Here is a 24,556-nt window from a genome sequence, read left to right on the forward strand (position 1 = left end):
ACGCTCCAGATCCATCTCCTCAGAAAAGTACTTCCCAGCATGGCACAAGGTGCCCTGGCAAAGGGACAAGTTATCAGCCTCAGTGCTGGAGACTCTTTTCATAAAGCCACGGAATGGTTTGGGTTGGAAGGGACCTTAAAGCTCATCCAGCTTCACCCCCTTGCCATGGGCAGGGACACCTTCCACTAGAGCAGGTTGCTCCAAGCCCCTGGGTCCAACCTGGCCTTGAACACTGCCAGGGATGGGGCAGCCACAGCTTCTCTGGGCACCCTGTGCCAGCGCCTCAGCGCCCTCAGGGAAGGCCTCCTTCCTAAAATCTCATCCCAATCTCCCCTCTAATCCTAATCTACCCAGATCATAGAAAGGATTCAACCGTTTTCCTTACAACACATCAGCTAGGGCCGATGTTGCAGGAGCGGGAAGGAAGCAAACGCAAGTAGCCCGAAGGTTAATCAGTGCAACAGCAGCAACCGCTGGCAGGACTTTACATGTTGAGAATTAATGATGTTTCAGGGGATTGCTTCCTTTTGATGAACACTGAGGACCACAATGGGAAGGTTTCACTTGTCTCAGGGGCCTTTGTTAGTCTATTTTCTTTCTCGTACCAAGCAAATATGATTTAAGCACACGCTAACCCGAGCTGGCATGGTGACTTCAAAAGCTCCTGCTGGTAACCAGAACACGCCAAGCACAACCACCAATTCATGAACAGCCTGTTCCTGAGGTCTTTAAGGCAGAATCTCACCACAAACAAGCTATAGGAACTGCTAAAGTAGAAGCAAAGATAGCAACACAGGGTGTGCTTTGCTTCAGTTGCTGGTCAGCAAAGACAGGTCTTCACCCTTACTCCAGCTCTGGAGTCCTGGAGCAACAAGAACAGCCCCCAAATGCTAGTATCAATCCTGCCTTACTGGTACACTCAAAACCTAAAGCCACTTTGCTTCCAAATGCTCTGATTTTGGTTGTTAGCCCTCAACAAAATTAATTCAGGACAATATTCTTTCTAAAAGTGACTGAAAGTCAAATTCACATTCACTGGAGTTAAAATTAGCTCCGTTTATTTATCTGTCGCTAATGTGTGACCCAGGAGGACAAAGACCAGACAGCAGTTGGGATTTAAAATGTGTTTTTAAATGCTGTCATTTCCCAATCTCATTTGCTTCTCTTGCATTCTGACCCAGTCCCATGAATTCCTCCTCACAGGGGCAAGGTTTTCATCAAATTTTCCCAATATAAAAGTGAACTCCAGTGAACCACTGCGCAACAGAGACCTGGCCTGCCATGAACTTGAAAAGCTCCAAGCATATGGTGCTATTTTTGCTTTTAAATGTCTCTGTTCCAGATCAGTCAGATAATATTTGCAACAGTCTTAGAGTGCGACAGCAAGGGGTGAAAGAGGGAGAAGGAAAAAGGAAATCCCAGGGAAGGACAATGGCAGAGCTACAGGGGATGGGGAGAAGAAGGAATCCCAGCAGTGGGATGTGCCTGGGGTGACCTCTCCTCAGTTTACCAGCATATCAATTATCTACAACACTGAATTAGTAATTTCTCTTGGTTTAAACTAGTTACACACAGGTTATGAGCATGCAAATATAACAGGGTCCACATCTCCCAGCCAGCACAGAGGGAGCTGAGAGCCAGCAGCTAACCAAGTACTTTCATTTCTGCCTCGGATGGAAATGCAAGGAAAAGCCTTTGGGCCATGTGCATTTGATCATACATGATCTTTATTGGAGACAGGTGGGGTCATTTATTATACAGAAGTAACATCACACCATTCTCTTCCAATTTAATTCCTTTTAAGTCTCCTTATAAATCTGTAGCAAAAGTGCACTTTGTTTTTAATCTATAGTATATATCTTTCAATATTCTCTCTCGGTCAGGTATTTTATCTGTAAAAATGTATCACCAGATATACAAAATACATGTCTAGTGTCCTACATTAAGGTCTGTATTTACCTGTTAGATTATTTCGCTCAGTGCTCTCTTTTAGTTTCATTTTTTGCAAGACTTGGTGATGAGTCTTCTGGGAGTGGCATCACGAGAGGACTCACAGCTTGTGAAGGGAGAAGACTCTTGGCCAGGAACAATTTTCACACAATAGGAACAAGATGACAAGAACATTTGCTGTTGGTGAACACATCTCTGACAATGACAGTACTCTGTATAAAAAAAAAAGCAATTAAAAAACCCAACATCCATATTTTAACTTCTGGAAGAGACGTGCCAGGAGAATGGAACCTGTACCCATTTGGAATACAATGGCAATGGTTAATTTGCACTTTGAAGACAGGAGTTACTTACTAACATTCTGGTCATGGGAAGAAGAAACAAGAAACACAGAACCACCACAAGAACCTGTTTGTGAAATGCTGGTTTCCTGAGGAGTGTTTTGGTAAAATATTTTCTATCCTGTACAAGCCACAGAATTGCATAAGTTAAATGTCCTCAAGAACAAGCAGCACTGGTACACACCATGAATGGCTGTGCTGGGAACAACCACACAGAGGACAGCTCTTGTCACCTAATAAGATGGAGAAAGGAAAATACTCATTTCCACTGGTAGTTTAGAGCCAGCTGCAACAAGCTTTGGCACAGCAACAGCACTTGTCAAACAAAGTTACAGAAGATTTTCTGAGATTCCTTACAGACTTCCTCAGTCTCTTCTTTCTAGTTATCCTTGAGATTATAATATATACACACGTAACGGATAGTTACTTTTCATTTCAGTCTTCAAAAGACTGACAATTTCCCCTGTTAAGCAAGGCCTAGAGAGGTAAAACAATCAGAAGCATATTTAGGAGAGCGTTGGGATTCCCAGATCAACACAAACATTAAAGACAGACGATGAGAACACTTAGCAAGGGAAGCTCTGGGTTGGTTGGTTGGTTTTCCTTCTTACATGTTCATTACCTTGAAGACTAAGAACAACTGGATTAGTGACATAAATAATGCTTCCCCTGGTTAACCCTTCACAATTAGTGCTGTTTCTGTGTATTAGCATAGATTCAAAATGCTAGTTGCATCAGTTTATTGTGTACTGAAATGTTGAACAGATCCTGTTTCAGAATGAGGGCACTTTTGGTTTATGCAATAGCTTCAAGAAATGCTTTAACTTCAAGCTTTCTACAGCAACTGGTTGCCAGGCTTGCTCTTCAAAAGGTAACTGCTTTTCTGCTCCCCTTAAATCTGCAGCAACGTGGCTTTGAGTCAAAACCTCTGCTTCGAAAGAAAAATGCACAATATGGAGAAAGTCCTATACCTTCTGAAGAAGAAACAGAACAGTAAAACCAAGAAGCAGCAGCGCTGTTAGTGTTATCTAAACCCAACATAATGCATAACAGGGCAGTTTACAATGCTGCGGAGTGAGTTTTTTGTCTGCTTTTTTATAAAAATTACAGACTTGACATTTCCAATACATCTTAGCTTTGTACTGCTTCTCAAGTCTGAGTCACCAAAAATATCCAGCAACCAGCTGCTGCTCATATCCTAAAATATGCCTTCAGCTGACACTGAATATTGAAATCATTCTGCTAAAATACAGAAAAACGACGATGGCAGAAACCAAGGTATAGCCTCAGGCCAACGTTACATGGTAAAAATCCTATAATGCTACTTTTAAATCTCTTTTTCAGTTCATGAACAAATAAGCAGCCAGGTTTCAAGTAGAGGTAACACAGATTTTGGAAGATAGCACGTAAAAAAAGCCCAGAAAGAAAACTGGAACAAAAGCTCTTCTTGTTAACGGCAGTCAGCACTAATCCTCCACGAAATGGCGGGGAGAAACCTTTAGTCACCCCGCTGAATCTGTCCTGGTCCTACAGCAACAACGAGGAACTGCTTCTGCTGTCACAAATATGCTCCATTTGGACATATCTTGATCCCTTTTTTTCTTTTCTTCATATACAGGTATCTTTTGTCTTAGTCTCTTGACTGGTAGAAGAGAATATAGCCAGATTCTGAGTTTTTGGAAATGTCTGATGTTAACCCATAGAATTCTTCAATGGCTTGGGCATCAATTTTCTGGAAATCAATGAGAGTTACAGTTAGCCTCAGTCAAAGCATCACCCGCAGAACTCCCTTCCCAGACTAATCCTTATTTCCATTTCTTGGAGGTGATGCTAGAAAGCCACACACTATTAATACAGAGACATTTCAGTATCATTGAATACAACCAAGACATCTTTTCCATTTAATACCTTATTCACTATTGAAAAAAAGGAAATCAAGATGAAATAATAAACCTCTCTGAAGTGGTGCACTCTTAAACTGGACTATAAAAAAGGGATCCATGAAAATGTATCCTTAAAAGATTAAATGACATTTTTATATCTGCTTTCTCATCTGGACTAGCATTATCCTTCCTGACTCTAGGTTTGTAGTGCAAACAAAAAAATGCAGTCACTGATCATCAAAGATTTTTGTGAGGTTGGAAGTATATAAGGACCATCTTGAGCAGACTTAATATTCACCTAAAGTAACTCCAGATTTTAAAGTTCCTGTGACCCTCTTACATAGAGAAGTCCTGAAAGTGCCACTGGTAATTATAGCACGAAATCTGTGGATCTCATCTGATGGTGATGATCTGGTCATACGAGAGCTGTCCTTCCTCAGGATCTGCTGGTACAATGCCTAATGGATATTACTACAAAGTTTGTGTTTTAAGAGAAATAAATTATTTGCCATATGAATAGAATTAAACGGTGTGTTTATATCTAAAGTTGCAAACTATATGCAGAAAAGCACTTTTTCACTTTACACTCCAACCAGCAAGGCCTGTAGGGCATTTTAAAGGGCTTTTAATGATGCAAGTTCTACAGTCTTGATCCCACTCCTGAGAAGAACTGGCTTCACATTACTAAATTTGATTCTGCAGTTGGAGGAGAGCAAGCATGGAGACCAAACCACTGAAATAATATACTCCCAATGACCTGTGTTGCTCAGCACTCCACTGTGTTTTAGCATTTCAAAATACCTTTAGGATTCTAGATTCACAGAGATGAGGGGCTGAAGTAGCCCAAATTTGTTGTGGAGGACCAAAGGAAGACTAGCCTAAAGTTCTCCTTAATTCCCCAAGGTATAAAGTTGAGGAAGCAAAGAAATGCTCAGAGAACAAGAAGCTCTGGGCTGAACACCTGCTTTGATCATGAGAGGGAACAGCAGAGACCAACTTGCGCTTACATCTTAAAAGAAAGGGAGCACGCTATGACTCCACCAAGAAGCCTCCTCAGCTACAGAGTCTATTTGGCAGTGAGCTAAATCATTGCTCACCAGACTTCAGCATCACCAGCAAACACAAAAGCCCTGGTTTCTCTGCACAGCACTGCCAAATGTGCAAGTTTAGGCCATCCTTTCCCCAGCCTTTCTGAAGCACAAGAGATATAAGAAGTTTCCAGAAGGTGCATCTAACTACAGGACAGAGCTGCAGAAATTGTTCGTTGAATAGTTTTGTTTAACATCTTCTGCTAAAATAAATTGGGGGGGGGGGAACCCCAAACAGCTGTTTTGTCTTTGTCTTCTCCATTCAAGGACTTCAGAGAAGCTGAGGGCTTTTGTGTTTTCACACACTTTATTAACGTAACGTCTACTACAAACTTAGACCCACATTTTAACAGGAAAATAGCAAAAGAACATTTTTCAGCCATTGTAATATATTTAGCAGACAACTCAAACATGTTTTATTCTAAGTGCCAACTAACTTGCCATGCAATCAAGCCTATTTCTAGGACTCATTCTGAATGCAACTCAAACGTTTGATGTAGATTAATTCATCCCACAGATATTTTTAGCCTTATCACAGCAAAACTGACTTCCTCCTTTATTTTGCTATCCACAAAAAACCACAGTGGAACTGAAAGAATGTGCATATGCACTTTATTCTTCCCATCCTTAATTGGCCAGACATATTGTGGACAGCAAATTTTTAACCAGTTGTAGCTTTAGAGTAACAACCAGTTGATGCTTACTTTTAGGATTCTCTAGTCTTACCTGGCATGAAGACTATTTTTCCTGTTAACTGAGTTTACATACCCTTTGCTCATCTTCAGACAACTATTCTGGTTCCCCAAATCAAATCCTCCTTTCCCACATGATTCATAGCGCTTAACTGGATGCTGCAGATTTCTGACCAAGCATTTAAGCAAATACATACAATCAATCTCCCTCTTTGCTCAATGTGGAGAGCTCCCTGGATGGACATTTTCCCCTGTTTCAGATAAACATTGTCACTGTGATGTTATCACTTAGCTGCTCTAATGACAACATGTCAAATTAGCCAGAGATCATTTACTCGGGTTTCTCAATTAATTTTCTTGGCACAGGATCCCATTTGGACTGATCTGCCTCCTGGATTTGATGCAGCTCCTTTTCACATATGCTGTAGTATGTTTGATTACCATCTATCTTCAATTTAATTGAAAGTTGGCTTTCCAACCAAATCCAAACAGATAAATAAACATGACTTCACTGCTTCTGACATTTACTGGGTAATAAGGATAAACTACTTCCTACTGACAGTTCAGAGCTATTAATTCACATCACTTGCCAAAAATGCAACAAAGCTTTTTAAGGGGAAGAAGCTTTCTCCTGGGTTCTCTTTCAGTTGCAACATCTTTATATAGGTACAAGGGCTTTGGACTCATCTTCTGAAGTCTGCTAAGTAATACCTGGTTTGCTATGGAGCCAGTTCACACCTCAAATGTTAAAGTGTGCAAGGATTTAAAAAAGGGTAAAAAATAACCTTTCAGGTTCTGAAGAGTCTCTGAAGAGTAGAAGGCTCCTATGTTTGGCCCAAAACCCAGAAACTTATACAGAATCCACATTTTAGGGGCTATGGGAGGGTTTTACCACTCCGTTTTTGAGGACAACCTCTGTAATGTCATACGTAGCAACATATTTCCCCTAGTGCCACCTTATGACTATCACAAGCAGTCTGAAAGCAGTACTTAGTCAAGTTCAGAATAGATATTTCAACTATCTAGGCAGCAGATGAAGTGACAAAAGTAGTTGTGGCTTCAGTTTTTCAGTGCACAGCCTGCAGCACTAGTAAGGAACTAACCCTCAAGAGTTGATGACTAAGTGGGATGAGAGAACAAATGAGTAAAACTGCAGCTACTTCATCCAGCAGCCTGTAGCATCAGGAGGGGGAGAGCAGTCTCCGCTATCCTGTTCTCTGTGATCACTGAATCACCAGAAATTCAGGTGAGTTCTAGAAGGTGGAGGAAAGAGTGGTATTTCTTTAAGAGAAGGAAGTCAGAGGTAAGCTTCATGTTCATCACACTTAGGAAGCTTTAACAACAGATAGTCAGTGAAAAGATCCTGTGGAAAACCCCAGGAGGGGTCCTGGAGCTACATCCTCCAAAGCAGGTCAAGGAGCAGCTTGTTCATCAGAAAGGGACAGTGATCTCAACTGAATCGTGCAAAACTCACATGCAATTTTTCATGCCCTCCTCTGGTAGGAACAAAGCCTAAATTCCACAGAAAACAAACATATGCAAACACCAGCCAGGGAGAGAGAATCTTCTAGCAGGAAAAGGAGTCTTACGCTTCTGGATCCCACAGCCAGGGCAGAGGTAGTGCTACAGGATAGAACTATGCTGCTGAGCATGATCAAGACAGTGAAACCATGGAAAGCACAAACGTAGAAGTTTCAGATCAAAGAGCTTTATTTTTACAGCATTTTAAATAAATTCTGTAAAAGATGAACTTAAAGAAAGCCATCATTAAAGCCAGAAAACCAACTTAAAGGAAAAAAGAAGGCATCCCTCCAGAAGAGAGGAACTACATACTTGTGACAGTTCCTTGAATTTACGATCCCGTAACAGGCAGTGCATATTTAAACGCTGTATTTTGGCACATCTCTAAGTGACAGCAGTGTTTGCAGATAAAAAGAAACCCTGTTTTGACCTAAATAATAAGATACAACATAGAAGTGACTGATAGAAAGCAAATATAGAACAACGAGATGGTTATTTTATATCTCCTTTTAAAATGTAAAAATTATCTCCTGGCTGGAAAAAGACAGTCAATACTTGAATTTAAAAATATTGAGGTGAATGCTGCTTCCAAAATTAGCTGACACAATTACAGACTTTGTTCATGACAGATACAGAGGAAAATAACCCTCAAAATATAATAATGGGAGAAAGTCAACTGTTCACAGTCATACAAGCTGTCCAAATTATCAGGAAGTCACCTCTGATGCACAAAGCAAAGAAAAAGACAAAAAAGGAGAACATACTACATCTTCTTTATTTCAATGCAAGCAAAGATTTTGCTGTGCCTATTTAGATCAGGCCTTAATTTCCCCATGAGATCTGAGAGGCAAACAGTACACTTCCATCTCTACAAAAAGCAGTTCTACTGTGGTTTTTGTTCTACTGTTTGATATTTGCTTAATAATTACGTGAAAGACATAGAACTATAAATAGTTTGGGTACTGGTCTTCACAGTTATGTCAGTAGAAAAGTTGAGGAAAAATCTGCTTGAGCAGACTGTTAAAACATTATTGCTAACAGTCCAAACATCTTGGTATGCTCTCAGGACCTTACTAGAGTCTCCCACATCTTTTTCTAACAGTTTTTCCACACTTCAATTTCTTGGAGAAAATTGCCTACAGAAAAAGATCAGAAGTTCTTAGATGCAGCAATGAGATGCAACTATCACAAAGCAAGTTAGTGGCAAAAAGGAGTCCCAAAGGTGGGTTGAAGTTAGAGCATTTTACATCTTGAATAAGACAATTTCAGCCTGACAAGGTGCATACCACCCTGTGCCTGAGGTGTCAATGCAGCCTTTGTGTTTGGTTGCCCTTCTCCGTACTAGTTCTACAACAAAGATGTACAAGAATGCCCAAGTTTGCTTTTGAAATGTCCAGAATTATTTTGTGCACAGGTTTCACTGAAATACTTTCATAGGTGCAAAAGCTGACCCCAGACATAAAACCAGAGCTGGACATTGATGATGCCTACACTTGTTTTCACCATGTTATAGTGTACCTACCTCTACAATGTCATCATCAAACAGCAACCAGAAGCCATGGCTCTTCACAATGGTGATATAATGTCCACGGTTTGGACCACTGCCAGAGAAAAGGATTGAAGACTTATTACTCTTGTGCCTACAAAGGCAGGCCCACTGCTCCCACATGACTTCAGCTATTACTGGCAGTTAAGATTTCCCAGCTCCTTGTGTTATCTAACATTACTCATAACATCATGTAGGTTCTTACACTTTGTCAAATTGCTTGAAATAAAATTTCTGTCTTGCCAAATGCAATATAGCCAAACTACACAATTTGTAAGTATTTCATATAGTCATTCATATATTAAAAAAGCAACATTAAAGCCATTTTTTTTTCAATCACTGCTTTGTTACATTCACCACTGCTGAGTACTCTGACCACTTGAAAAATCTGAGTTACCAATCTACTAACCTCAAATTCTGAGAGAACAGCCCAGGGACATGATGGAAAAAAATAAATATAAATACATATATTCCCCACCTTCCAGCTTTACTTTTTACTTAGGTTCTACATAAGGCTTTAAAATAACCTATATTCATATCAGCTTCAGGCAGAAGAAAGTACTTCTCTAGTCCTTCCAGATTGTGTGTAACACTACCGGTCACAGAATGAAACTTCTCTGTTTAGAGCAACTAAATGAAAAGTAGAAGTATAAGGGCAAAATACTTAAAAACAAGTTCTGAGAAGTCAAATATTTAGAAAATATAGTTTCTCTTAAGTCTTTGGTAAGTTTCTAGTAAGAACTGAAGCCCAAGGAGTCACAGGGCTCCTAAAAGATGAGTTTGAGAAGAAAAGGCAAAGCCATTTAATACATCTGAATTATTATTCACCACTGTTAAAACATGTAAGTGTAGTTACAGGTACTGCAAAATAAGAATCTACAGAGAAAATGAGCAACCTGCTCTAGTGGAAGGTGTCCTTGCCGGTGGCAGGGGGTTGGAACTGGAGGAGCTTTAAGACCCCTTCCAACCCAAACCGTTCTATGAAATTGCATAGGATAAGATCTTAAAATGATAAAAATAAAGAAACCCCAGCACAACTGTACCACAACAGAAATCACCTAGAATGTTATGCAGTTTATTTACACTAAAACCTGTGCAATATTAGCACCTTGATTCTATTGTCTTGCTCCTCACAAGCACAGTTCAAAACATTTGGGTGCTGTAATAACTTATTACTTCAAAACTCCCACTTCCAGAGGGCAGCTGTATTTTTTTTGCTTTCCATGGCTGCTTTTTTTTTCTTAAAAGCGCTTAAAAATATTTTCCTCTTTGCTTTTAAAAAACAGAATTAAAGCCACAACAACAAAAGTAATAGAATATGGGGATTTTAAAACCCCCGCAGTACACAGCTTACGCCACATGGTGGCACCAGCTTCTAAAAAACCTTCAATGGTTTCCCAAGTAGCACCATGAGAACAGTGACTTGACTCTATTTTAGTACGTGTTTTTCCAAGATTTGTTTTTATTTCATTCAACTTTCCTGGAAAGTAGGTTTGGGAATGGCTTTTTTTTTTCTTGTTGTTTTTGAGTTTTTAAAGCCTGCTTTTACTTTGCTGCAGCTCAAAGGCACAACTTGTCTGAATTGCCATCATACCTGAAAGCTGATGAAAGAACAAAGCTTAAACTGCGTACTCAGAAAGCAAAATTTAAAGCAGTAAAAAGACTGAAACACTGTTGGACAACTAGCTCTGATGCTGCTCAGCATGCTCCAATACTGTCAGGCACCACACTGATAACATAAAATGGCATACAGTTGACAGACTCCTTTGAAATTGCAAGGAAATACATTTAAGGTCCAGAAAGCACAAAACCAACGTACCTGCCACAGTGAACAACTACAGCCACGAGGTCATACATTCTGTCAGGATTTGTAGCATCTCCTGAAGTGTTGAAGAGCCGGAGCTCCAAAGGAAAGACTACCCGGTAGGAGAGTTTGGTGTATCGATGCAGCTGGTCCATGTACTTGAACCTTTTTAAGTGCAGAGCTAGAATCATGGGCAACTTCTTCACTCTCATTCTGAACCACAAAAATATGTTAGACAAAGAACAAGGAGTTAGCAGATCACCTAAAACAAAGCTTTGTTCAAAACCAATTTTAATATGAAAAAGCTTCTTAGAAGGCTTCTAAAATGTTGATGAAGATTTTCAAAAGGCTGCTTTTCTCATGTATATTCCAGTGAGAAAATGCAGTATTTATTCTGAATTATTAACTACACAACTGGCATCTAAATGCAGGACAAATGTCTATGTTGAAAACACCAGGTTTTCATCACATGAGTGGGAAGAAACAGATAAATCTGTCCTGCTGCTCCGGCTGTGACCAAGTAAGAGTGAAAAGTAACATTTCTGTATATAGTATTCATAGTGAAAGCAGATGGGATGGTTTTCAGTGGCTTTAAGCTGATTAATGCTAACTGGGGAAAACACGAATGTCTGGAAGCACCAGATAGAAGCTCTTCTGGGAGGAATACAAAATTAATCTCTTCATTTCTCTCTGATGAGGTTGCCATAAAGTTATTTGGTGTCCCAGCTTTTCCTTACTCCTTTCCCTAACACAGACCTAAACAGTCTTAACGTTTCGTTTCACTGAATTCACAAGGTGTATTTTTCCAACAGCTGCCCATTTTAAAGAGCATTTACATTAGCCTGAATATTTGAACCTTACCTCTTCTGTGCTTCCTGTTTACTGCGGCACTGCTCACAATAGTATTTATATTCACTGCAGAGAGTTTCAGTATTACTAAATCCTCTGTGGAAATGAAAGAAAAGTCAGATAAGCAGGGATAGTTACTCAGACCATCCAGTTCTAAGTTACTGCTAATAATGCTAAAAATAACCAAAGTACACACAGAAGATGAAATTCTTCTTATTCATATCGCTCGTAGCCCCCAAACACATTTTAGGTGTAGCTGTCCCAGTCTTGAGATGTACTATCAAAGTTCAGCTGGAAAAATTACACCCTCAAGTATTAACTGCATACTTTCTGGGCAGGAATCAAACACGGCACATCAACAGCAATAATGTGATTGTGTGTTGTTTCCAAAGGTAGCCACTCCATGTTTTCCAGACATTAAATGTTAACACCTATAGCCATTAGCCACCGACTAGCCAAACCTGGATTATCTTTCAGCTCCTAGCAATTATACATCTATTATCAGCTATTAAAAAGCCAGATGCTACATGCAACTTGCAGTATCCAAGCAGCTGATAAGCCTTGGAGCTAGCAGTTAAATACAAAGGGCAAATTTCTACCGGGGAAAAAAAAAACATAAATCTAACCACAAACATGAGGACCAGGCAACTGAAATGCAGCAACAATGTTAAAATAAATAGCAATTTATTATGAAACCAAACATACCATGTTTCATTTTGATAAAACCTGACTACATACCACTAAGAAATCACCATACTCATTAGCTACTAAAACCCAGAGGAACCAGCAGCCTCAGAAACTCAGGATAAAAGTAAAATAAACATGGTTTAATGTATGAACATGATTTAGCATAAGTCAAAGCCTAGATCTGTCACACAACAGGTCAGCTACACGAGCTCTTTCCTTCTGACCAAGGGTAGGTATTTTTTCCATCCCCAAATACTTTCATTTACCTTAGACAGTGTGTAATTGATGTATTTTGTTCCACATCAACCGACAGATCCAGAAAGTCCTCATCTTTGCTACTAACCTTGAAGAAGAAGAAGAAAAAAAGAAGAAATATTTCATAACAGTTTAGAACTGGCAGATTTCTTTTAACCAGTTGCGGGATGGTGCAATGCCGTTGCTGCAGGTAGAGAGCTTCATGATAAAAAGTAAATACACGCACACAGAGGCCTTTTCTTGAGGTGAACTAAAACTGAAGAAATAAGCTGTGTTGTTACAATCCAGAGAGGAATATTAAGGGGAAGAAAAAAAAAACAAAACAAAAAAACAAGAATAAAACCAAAACAGAGGAAAAAAAAGCCACAAAAACCCCAAGCCCCAGACCCCTTCTTGCAAAACATCTGTCCCCCTTGAGACTCCAAGACACATCTGCTTACTCCACTGGCAAAACCAAGTTTTTAACCACTCAGAGCTGGAGAAGCTCTAAGTGTATCCCACTCTGCTCTGCAGACTGAGAGAGCTTCCTGCTGCATTTCAGAGTTTAACAGTAAATAGGAAGTGGAAAATCAGGCAGATGGGGTTTCAATTAAAGGAGTTAGCAGTCAGGAAAAGCAGCTTTCCATTTGTGGAACAGTCACATTTCGTTTCAAAATTCTTGAGACAATCTTAAGATCATTTTTAGAGCTTTTACTCACCACATAGCCCTAACTTAGATTTTAAATGCCAAGAACAGTCATTTCAGTTGTAATCACATCTCTCTTTTTTTCTCTCCCCATCTGGGTTTTCATTTTCTTTTTTAGAAATATTAAATCAGAGAACATGACTAACTACAATTTCCTGATCTGAAGGTGGTGTGGTTCTTCTAATTCTAGATGCTGCAGCACTTCATCTGCTCTCAGAGTGCTGATGGACCAGCACCAAGAAGCACAGATTTCCCGTTTAAGAAATTCAGTTTAACCCAGAATTAAATAAATAGTGAGCAGTTCTGATGTAGAAACACAACATCAACTATCAACCACTGACACAGGAAATAACATGAAGACAAAAAGGCAGCTTGTATCAGTCAGGTGCAGACTGCCTTGATGGAAACAGGGAGGAGGAACAGAAAAAACACTACGCTCTTTCTGAGAAACATACCTTAATGAGTATTGGTTTGAACATAGAGGTGATACAGTCATAAAATAGGCTATGCTCCATATTTTAATAGAGAGAGTGCAATCTCATCTATCCTAATAAATGAAAAAGTGTGCTTAGTATTAGGGAAAATTATCCAGAGCCTGTCAAAAATCTAAGAGGTTTGGGTTTGTTTTAAACGTACAGCCTCACAGTTAAGACATCTGGTTTCATTGGTTAGTGTTCCTTGGAAGATTTCATGGACCCACGTCAGATCAGTCTTGTCTCCTTCTTCACTCTCGATGCTGCCATTCTGCAGTTTGCCATTCTGCTTCTCCTGCTTTTTCTCTTCTTGCAGTAAGTCAGCAATCGTGTTAAGTAGGTAGTTTAGGAATTCATGTGCATCCTGCTGCATATAGTTATCAAATAATTCTGGAAAGAAAGAGATCAAAAAGAATGAAAATACACAGATACTTCATAATATCAAGTTATTGAACTTTTAGCAATCAGTGCCTGCCCTTCCCCCTTCTCTACCCTATCATACAACTGTGGGTTACACACTCAAGAGTCTTTGAAGACTTGCACTTCGTTATTCTCACAGTAGACATTAGGTTACCCCCATCTACTCCTCAGCTGGCAAGAAACAGGTGGATGCAAAATAACATAGAGGAAACTGAGTTTGGGCATTTCTTGGAACTGAAGCAAACCACAAGTGGTTTGAGGGGGTTGTTGTTGGGTTTTTTTCCTTTGGGGAGGGAGAAAACTAAAGACATTCAGATGAGTTGCCTTGGGCTATTAGTTCATTAAGTCCAGTATCAAAAGGCAAAAATCCCCTGCTCTGAGTTTGTTATCTTTCAAATTCAAGCAGGGATGATAAATCAACACACAGAACTCTTCCTCACAAAGCAGTCCTGGGAAATAGCCACTAGTTCTCATCATTAGGAATTTATCCCACCACAAATGTAAGAGAGCAAGCTAAGAGTGGCTGAGTCTCCCCGGAGAGTTCAACTCTGCCGAACTCCATGACATCTGTGTAGCCCATGACAATTTCTAGCAACAGCTGAAGTGTGCTGACTTGCAGCAGACCTCCACAGAGCACCATACCAATGGGGAATAACTGGAGCACCAAGACTTGTATACATGCTCTGTACTTGGCCTGTGCAAGCAGAGAAACAAAGATACCCAGATAATCCTCTTTGACACAGCACAGTTCTGATACAATCTCTGTTCCTATGCTACAGAGGTGGTGAAAAATCACACCACAAACAGCAGTTCAAAAATCCTCCAGAAATCTGTTAAAACCTGACTATTCGGACTCATTAAGAAATAAACTGGTTTTACATGCTAATATCTACATAAAAACTTCATTTATTCGTTTACCATTTTCTTTCCTCAATCGGGAAATAAATTTCTTGGGTGGGATGACTCCCACCTTCTTCTTTTGCGTAGCAATACTGTTGAAGAGATCAGAGAGGCACGTCAGGAGGCTTTCCTTCTTTCGAGGCTGCACTTTGTATGCCAAAACCTTTTCCCGAAATGGACGACAGAAATAAAGTGCCTGTAAGACTGAGTTGCAGTAGCAGGTATTGCCGAACTGGTTGAAACAGAACAGAAGGGAAAACAAATGTTCTCAGATTGGGTTTGTTAAAAAGTAGTAACAGAAAGAGGCTGCTCTTTAAGAAGGTCACATACTGAAAATGGAAAAGTTCTCTGTCAGAGTTCATTTACTGGTGAAATACTAGGAGGTATGGTGTAAAAGACTCATCCTTGTATTATCCCAGCTGGTAACAGCAAGAAAAGGAAGAGAAGACACAGTCACAGTGATACTGGGTACACAAAAAAAAGCAGGAAACCAATGACAAAATAAATTCCAATTGAGGGCTCATCACAAAAAACTTCTGGAGACACAGAATGCTGCTAATGCTGCCCGGAGAGATGCAGCCAATACTGCTCTGAGGGGTGCCAATGGTACAGCAGAACAGAGGGACAAGAGAGAAAGAAGAGACAGCATCAGTCAGATTCAGTGTGTCTCAGCTGTATTACTTCAACCAGAAGCCAGTGCATGACCTCCTATGTTAGATTTGCCTGTGTCAGATACACAAAGTACTTTATAGAGATAGCAAGGTACATGTTAAATATTTCCTGTTTATAAGGAAATACGATGGGGAGTACATGATGCAGGCAAATTCAAAGAGCAGCTGGTTTACATCTGCCATATCTGAAGGCAGTGTCATTTCAGAGAAAGGAGGACAGTGATAACTTCCAGAGGCAGTGTTCCACATTTCTCAAGAAGAAGAAACACTCAGAGCACGGAGATACTAGTACATCACCCACAAGAAATACATCAGGGTTTTCCAGTTGTTTCATTGCAATTTATTGGGCAATTGTATTGTACAATGCTGCTGCTTTAAACATTGAAACAGATTCTAGGTTTTCCAGTCTCCAGATATTCTGGTGATGAGATTCTGCATCTCAGTAGCACTGAGAGCTAAATACTCTAAACAAATTGATCTTAGACTATGTTCGGCAGTCATGTTTCTACGTTTAAGTGGTGCTCAGAGAATATTGCCACAACTGTCCACCAAAATTTGGGGTGATCACTGTAGCAGACTGATTTCAAGTTAATAATTAGAAACAGAAAATTAACAGTTAAATTCATACAGCAAAGAAGGTCACAGCATTATAGTTACATTAATTTACACCGCATGCAAACAAATGGAACAAGCCTTAAAACTGACATGAGGAAAACAAGTATGCAAGCTGAAAACATATATGAATAAGGACAGAACCTAACTCATACGCTTGTTAGAGACCTAGGAAACAAACTAATGCCCAACTACACAAATCAACTAAAACTAAACGCTAACTAAACTTGAATACAAGACAAAATAGGCAGGAGAGCTACCACAAGTCAGATCAACTGTTGTTTTCAATGAGGTATCTAATGAATTTGTCTGTAATAATCCTAGGAAACTAAGAGAAAAGTAACTAGAAATTAGCCATCTTAAAATGATAATAATAGAAAAGCAGTTCACTGTAAATCTTAAGTCAAAAAAGTTTACAAAGCAAGTAGTTAATGAGATTTCAGGACTGTATTAATGAAGAAATCATGTCAAAAAGCATGAAGTCAACTGGTTATACATGTCATGCTGTGATACCCAAACAGAGAGATATTATTAAAACCAAACTAAACAGAAGACCCAAAGGAGATAAAGAATTAAGATTCCAGCCAAATAGCTTTGAAAATTCCTGACAGTAAGATGCTTTGCAGTAAAGTGATAAGGTGAAAATTCACTTCATGGCATGCTTTAGGTTTTACAAACATCCTTCTAAGTATTTCAACTCTCTTTATTTGCTACTACCCTTACATAAAGTAACGTGGAAGACCTTTTACTCCTGAAATCAGTATCTTGCATGCTAACATTTTAGCTATTGCACTGCATGCCAAATACGCTACAAAAAGACCGTGATACATTTTATTTCAACAATTCTGACTTTTTCTCATGCTATATCAAAATCCTTCCAACTTTGAGCAATTTAGGGCATTGGGAAACTTCTGAATCTCTTGGTTATTGATCTACACTTCTCACTATTAGAGTTCTCCACAAATAAACCCCATTACATAGTGTCATGGTTTTAAACCGCAATCAGTTTGCAGTTAGAAGTACAAAGCAGTCAGCTCTTTCCAATCGTGACTTTAACTTTGCTAGAAATTCTGCCTGGAAAAAAAAAGAGGGTTCTAATAACCCCCAAAACCAGCTTGGCAAGGCACTTCTCATAGGCTGATAAGTATTGCCAAACCTGAAGCTGTTTGCACAGATCAAATACACACTGTACAAAGTCCTTAAACACAAATGAAATACAGGCACAAACATGAAGGTTATAAAATCTTTTTCTGATGGTTTCTCTGGTATAAGTGTTTTAATTAGATGCCAAAACACAGTGGACTTTTGCTTCAAAGTGACTGTATTTAGAGTCAACATTATCTGACTCTGTGAGAACTTGTAAAATTGCACTCTGTCAATGTAAAAATAAAGTCTGAAGAGCTCATTTTAAGATAGGAGCCTCTTGAAATGAAAACCGAGATGAAACTTGGGAATGAAACCATTGTTTCTTCCCTCTTGCACTTCAGTTCAACATCACACATACCTATTTTAACAGGCTGTCACAGAAGGAACAACCAGACCCTTCTCCCAGACTGCAGTGGCTATAGCAATAGTTTGACTGCAGGAAAATCTGGTTCAGTTCACTGATCCAAAGAGAAAATAACTATTAAAGAACAGAGCCTGCATTGTCCATGGGTTCAACCCCTGATTCTATTTGCAGTGCAACCACATGTACTAGTACTGATGCTGAAACCATGACACGGCCCTTTTAAAAGTTGCATTATGGAAGAACTTGAGATAACTTAGGACAAAGATCTGCAGAACAACAGCGTGAAAACAGTCATCCTGAAGAAACTGGTTGCAAGGAGTAAGGCACAACAGTATTAGTCATATTTTCTTCTTCAAACCAGAGAATGGATGTGGTTATAATAATTTTGGTTATTTTTAGAATGCTATTTTTCCTCTTCACACTATTCATCGCTCTGCTATTTCTGTTACAGTTGGAGATGCCTTCCATTTTTTCTCATTATGGTGCAAACCTCAGCAGCTTTGGAATGGCCATTAACACCATGCTTAAAGAACATAACTCAATGTGTTTAGATAGCCTGGTGTTTGAGAACACAAAGTGCTAGAAACCCACACAGAAGTCAATTAAATGAGTTGGTAATGAGCTGCAATATGTAACACATTAGTAGCTATGTTAACCTTATTTGGTGTCAAAAAGAAGGTCATCTGTGGGCTCTCAATGAAATGTACCTGGATTACCAGCAAACAGAAGTATACTTCTAGTTTCTAGTGAGTTTCCCTGTATTTTCACACCATAAACATGATGCCACAGAACCACTGTCACTGTTCCTATTAACTGACTTCCTATATTAATTGGTAAAAGATGTCAGGGCACCAGCTGCTTTTTCCTCCAGAACCACTGACAACATCAATGCTGCCTTCTCCCCAAAGGGAATGTGGGTAGACAATTGTTATTGCCCAACAGATCCCAGCCAAGTCAGGTCTATCCAAACTGACAGATACAAAAAATACATCTTTTTAGAACGTTTGTTACACAAGGCTGTCCAAACATACAAACAGGAGTATTACTACATGTAAGAAAATTATTGACCAAGTCCATGTCCTTCATTTCCTGGCTATGTCCTCACATACAGAAATTTCCACTAATCCCAGGATTGTCTTTAGAGAAGTAACACATTTTCATTTTACAACCTCAAGGCTCCCATACACTGCAGCATCAGTGTAAAATCAAATCTCGCTTCTCTCGAAGAGCCTATAAACAATCTACACACTTTATCAATGTCCTTTCCAGCTAAATATTGAAATCCTGTAACTGGAAATGTACCTGAGTAGGAAGGTTTCTCTCAAAGACTTTAAATACAGTAGAAATAAGCATATTTATTATACGATTAAATTGATATCTGCGTTAATAACAAGGCAAGCACCATACTGCAGGATGTGGTGTTCATGCAGTCCCACTTTTAGTTAGAAATATTCATAAAGTTCTAATAGAGAATCTTCTTCAATTCAAAATTAGGATATGAATTTAAAAACTTGTCAACTACAGAAAATTCACTTACATTGACCAAGCCAAAATAATGCTCATTCACAGGGAACTGTTCAGGACCAATCTCTTTCTCCAAAGCAGAGGCATTGGCGCCCTAAAAAGAAACAGAACATTAATGTCCAACCAAAAAAATTCCAACAGAATTCATACTATCCCTATAAAACCAAGGAAACTGAGAAAATAAGCTACCTCCAGTAAGAATCAGCATCTTGTGTTTCTTATGTTCTTCAACATGAAACCAATATCATGCTTTATTATAAAAGATATCATGGTTCCACTTCAAACCTCAACTTCAGCTGGAATTAGAGCTGTCTGATCTAAGAGATGGGGGGGTTGCATTTGAATTTATTTGACATTTGACAAGAAATTTGTCCTCACCGAAGACTCCAGGTTAGTCACAGTGACCTAGAAACACCCACTGAGATTTAGCCAAGAACGCATTGTAAAAATAAAAGAGACTAACGCACAGAGAACTTCTAAACCTAGAGGGCAGAAACCATACAGGCTATAAAATACATGAAAGAAAAGATGTCTTTTTGTCCTATGGACTGCACAAAAGCTTTGATGTGGCTGCTTATTATCTGCATCTCATATAAAGAATTCTTGAAAAGATCTTGCCTTCACTGACACTTTACATTAGAAATACTGTAATTTTTCTAACTTCATTTCTGGAAGGGTCTATGGACAAGTGAAACATAGTTACAAACCCCAGAAGAATGGAAAGAATTTTGTCAGACATTCCTCAAACTCAGATCGCCTACAAGTGCTTTGGCTTTGCCACCCTTAATTTAAGGACTATGTATTAAGCTTAGAGTATATTCTGAATCTCCATCAATACGAGGACTGCACTATTTTCGATACAACTGAAATATAGCACTACATATTGATATGGTCTTACCTGTCACATGAAACAGGAACTAAAGCATAGCAACATTCTAGTTTCAATTTTAACTTTGTCCACTCCAAATTCAAAGCAGTTTATGCATCTCTTTCCATTCGTTGCCTTCTTTAAATCTACCAATACCCTACAGCTGAGCTCCCATTTAGGATCTGGTATCTTCCCTCATACCACTCCATCTTGTCCTCTAACATTTATCTTCCAACAGTCCTTAGCTGCATCTTGTGCCGTTATCTACGGAGTTGCCATCATTCAACATGGAATCCAAGCACTTTGCATTCTTCACTTCTGTTTTAAACATCCAAGTCACTCCACTTATAACCTTCTGCAAACAATAAGCAGAAATCCTTCTGCAGAGGTAAGCCCTCTTAAAACACCTCAGAAAAGCACTAAACAAACAAAAATCACAGCCCAGCAAAATTCATCTGTTTCCCTGAAGCTCGTAATGGTTTTTAATTGCTGAGCAAATATTTTAATCATTTCCCTTAGCATTCTGCTATTGAGATGAACCACAGACAAGTAGAGACTACAGACAGTTCATCTGGACTGTCTTTAAGAAAGAAGTAACTAAAAATGTTCTAAGAAACAGGAAAGAAAGCGAGAAATAATTCAGTTTATCAGAAGGAATGGAAACTTTGTAGTTGGATCTCCCACACTGGATTTATAGTGCATTGCATATATCAAAACAAGACAGAAAATGAGGATGGTTCAAAATTGGGTACTATAAAAAACACAAAAACATTCACTAGGTGCTGACAGATTTACAAGCAAGACTCTTTGCAAGCAGCAATTACACAGATATTTTTCGAGGCAGCAGCGCCAGCTCAAGCAGCTCCTCTCATTTGTTTCCTAACAGCTATTCCCTGCTTCCAAGTACCTCTTTTTCTCTCTACTATCTCCCACAAAAAAAAAAACAAAGCAAATCTAGGCATAGGTATAGACCTATGAGGAAGAACTGCTGATACAGGTCTCTTCACTTACGTTGTTCTGAGCAGCACTGACTTTGGCTAACACCCCAGCAGGCAACTATAACGTACATGCTTTGTAAAAGCCACAGGTTTTGAAAAGCTTTTGGTCTTGAAATCAGAGCCGAGTGCTAAATGAGGTTCCTTTGCTCTGACATTCTGCATACTTTGAGATTAAGGAAGGGATATACGTAAAATCTGCAGGCTTATGAAGCTCAGATTAAATTTCTCTGGACTCTTCTCAACTCCTCCCTGATATCTGGTACTGTATTATAGAAACACCAGAGAAACAGACAACTAAGGCAGGTACCACAACTTACAGAACTAGTGAAACTAGACAACCTTAATGCTCCATTCTGCAAGGCAACATGTGGAATAAATACCTGAACAAAAAAATAAAGGCATAAGAGTTTTAATTTTTAATCAAACTATGCTATCAAGAAATTAATAATCTCCCACAAACTAGTGGGAGCCGTAACTCAGCTAAACCACCAGCCTGTATTCCTCATGTATCTACCCATTAACTTCACAGCTTACATGAGTCTTTCTTTTAAGGGCTTCCTTGCATCTACGGCCCAGACTTTGTAAATTTGGGAACTTAACTGCAGGGGCAGATAAAACTATGAAGGCTTCTTTTATAAATTAAATGCTAAAGTTCAAGTCAACCTGCCCTAGAAGCTGCATTTAACCTGACATTCGGTTGCAATGGTTCTGAAGTTTCTTGTCAGAGAACATTTGAAATTAGCATCCCAAAACCATAAAAAAAAAAACAAAACAAGACTCAAAGTGACTGTGGGAGGAATCAAAGCTCACAAACTACTCAAACAGTTGTGAAGATGCAAACTTGCAAATTAAATAACACATAACATACTGAAGAAGCTCTGGACTATGCGCATGCCTGGCATACCATGATAAAGTAATTACACTGCAAACAGTACAGAGTGATTTATCATGAAGTGAATGTCCAGGAGAACCACACTACACCAGGCAACAAGGATGGAAGGGAAAAAAAAGGGTGACAGCACAAACTGGTCATGTTTCAGGATGGAAATAGATGATGAGCTTGTGAGTAGGGCTGCAGAACTGGAGTCAAATTCAGCTACTCACAGTCCACAATCTTTGCAACTGAATTTGCAAATAAGAAGGAAATGTTCTCAAGACACTGCTTTGCTAGTCTGGCTCAGGAAGAGATGGTAAAACTTTCTGTCTGCAGCAATGTGAGCAGGAACAAAACACCAATTTATGTAGGCAACACAACTACCCATGGAGGAAACATCCCCCTCCTTTAACTACAGTGGTAATACTGGTTTACTTATATAATTAGACTTGGAGAGATGAGAATTTATCACTTCCACCGTGGTGGGGGAGGTAACAAATCAAGTTTCAGCAACTGGTAATGAGGATTTCTAATCTTCTAGAAATTACTGGGACTTAAAATGTTGTTGTGGAGGTTGGCTGCACTTCCCAAGAGCTTCCCTGTTCCGCTCACACCCCCGCCAGCAGAACTGATGCTGAATCCAGGGCCAGCATACTCAGCTCGGTGGGTTTCTGCAGCTCTGGCACTAGTAGTCAGATAGAAAATGGAAAGCTGCCTGGCCCACGTGAGTTGCCATCAAAAAGACCCCAAAAGACCAACAGTAAAGTATTTTCTGATAGCTGCAGTGATTTTCTTTATGTATATAGCTAATTAAAAAGGGACCTACCCAGGAACACTTGTGCTCACTGATTCCCATCAGAAATGACAAAGAAAACCATATGCAAACAAAAACACTCAAGGTTGGGCCAGATGGTCACTGAGGTCCCTTTCCAAATCCTATGAAATTTTCCTCCATTTTGCATACCGACTCAGTGAGGTACCAACAGCACATACAGGGAAGTTAGGGTAAATACTGGTTTTACTCAATCCTAACACCAACAAAACATCCCTAAGACAAGTTTTGTTGAGTTTGGTAAAGCAAAAAGGGATGCTAAAATAAAAAGGAATGCAAAAAGACCAATTTCAAACTCTCTCCTGGGGTAGCTGCCTAACCAAGTCATGGCAGATGAAGTGATCCCACAGTACAGCTGAAGTTTTAACTGAGGAACCCATCAAAACCAGGGTTGAGATATATCAAGTACTCCAACTTGTAAGCTATGAGGTTTTTTGCTCAGTAGAAAAGTCTTAAAGATTCATTTCCATTTCGATACGCTATGCAAGTAGAAAAAACAGCAGTAGACTTCTGTTTCTTAGCCAGATTACACTGCTAATTCATTGTGTCACCAGAACGAGATAAAGAAATATGCTTCAGCATTATGGTCTCTTACAAATTCTGCAGTTTGCGACTATTTCTGCAAAGATGATGAGTATTTTCCTGGTCTAAATTTAATAGATTTCAGAAACTGGAAACGTATCAACAGCTTCCAGGGTTCAAATACTTCTATGCCCTTGAAAGCATATGAATTTGTAATTATTCTCACAGAAAAATAGCTTATAGATTATGTTCACTTATCTGACAAGAGTCATAAGAAGAAATTACTGTTGGAAGATGAAGTTATCACTTCTCTACTCGCTGTACATAAGTAGCTTTACAGACAAAATTCTATTAAAGCTCAGAGCTAGAGTTCTTCTGAAACTGTCGCTGAACAGAAGAAGAGCTGGGAGTTATTAGTGACAACTACATAGCTCAGAGCACGAACTACGGTCAGCTAATGAGAGCATTCCACATGTCCGGCATCCACACGGATCTTGCTTCAACTTACAACTTCTCCCTTTTTACTACTATGAATTTTACCAAGTCCCAGTGAAATCCTGATCCCCTGCAAAACTTAGCTGAGAGTAAGTGGGATATTATTACAGACTAAGTAACTTTATTGATTTTTTTACCCTGAACTAACACTTTCACACTTTGGAGGAATTCACACTTCCATTTATAAGGATCTACTTTTTGCTGCTACGAAGGTAACTCTGCAGACGCTGGAATGGTTTTAAAAGCAATGTCATGCTATCTTGATAAGCATGTGAGCAGACCTTATGAGCATGGAGCTGCTACAGCTTCAGTAAGAAAAGGACTAAAATTAGCACGACACTAGGTCAGTATTCCTGCTGTTATTGGGAGCTCCTGTCAAAAAGAATCAGGTCAATGCTGTAAAGCTGCCTGAGCAAACAGGGAGCAGAGAGGCACTGAAACTGTAAAATGAGGGAAAAAAAAAACCAAAAAACGCACAAAGTGGATGATGGGGAAAGGGTTACAAGTGGGAAGATCCCACTGTCCTGTCTGCAACAGCCTTGCAATCTGGTGAGGG

General features: G+C 39.3%; 1 protein-coding gene across 1 annotated transcript in view; it reads right to left on the bottom strand.

Moving 5' to 3' along the window:
- Positions 1-1,705: 1,705 nt before the first annotated feature.
- Positions 1,706-24,556, bottom strand: part of LOC134174814 (ubiquitin carboxyl-terminal hydrolase 12-like) — a 29,993-nt gene continuing 7,142 nt past the window's right edge. The window contains exons 2-9 of the mRNA XM_062640079.1: positions 19,425-19,505; positions 15,113-15,326; positions 13,938-14,164; positions 12,628-12,704; positions 11,687-11,770; positions 10,841-11,038; positions 8,998-9,076; positions 1,706-4,023 (exon numbers count right to left, since the gene is read on the bottom strand). Of these exons, the coding sequence (XP_062496063.1) occupies positions 3,922-4,023; positions 8,998-9,076; positions 10,841-11,038; positions 11,687-11,770; positions 12,628-12,704; positions 13,938-14,164; positions 15,113-15,326; positions 19,425-19,505 (1,062 nt within the window). The 3' untranslated portion in view covers positions 1,706-3,921. The remainder of the gene's footprint in view (positions 4,024-8,997; positions 9,077-10,840; positions 11,039-11,686; positions 11,771-12,627; positions 12,705-13,937; positions 14,165-15,112; positions 15,327-19,424; positions 19,506-24,556) is intronic.

The sequence above is a fragment of the Pezoporus occidentalis genome, unplaced genomic scaffold (genome assembly GCF_034315485.1).
Source record: "Pezoporus occidentalis ecotype Australia unplaced genomic scaffold, CSIRO_AGI_Poc_V1 ctg63, whole genome shotgun sequence".
Lineage (NCBI taxonomy): Eukaryota > Metazoa > Chordata > Aves > Psittaciformes > Psittacidae > Pezoporus > Pezoporus occidentalis.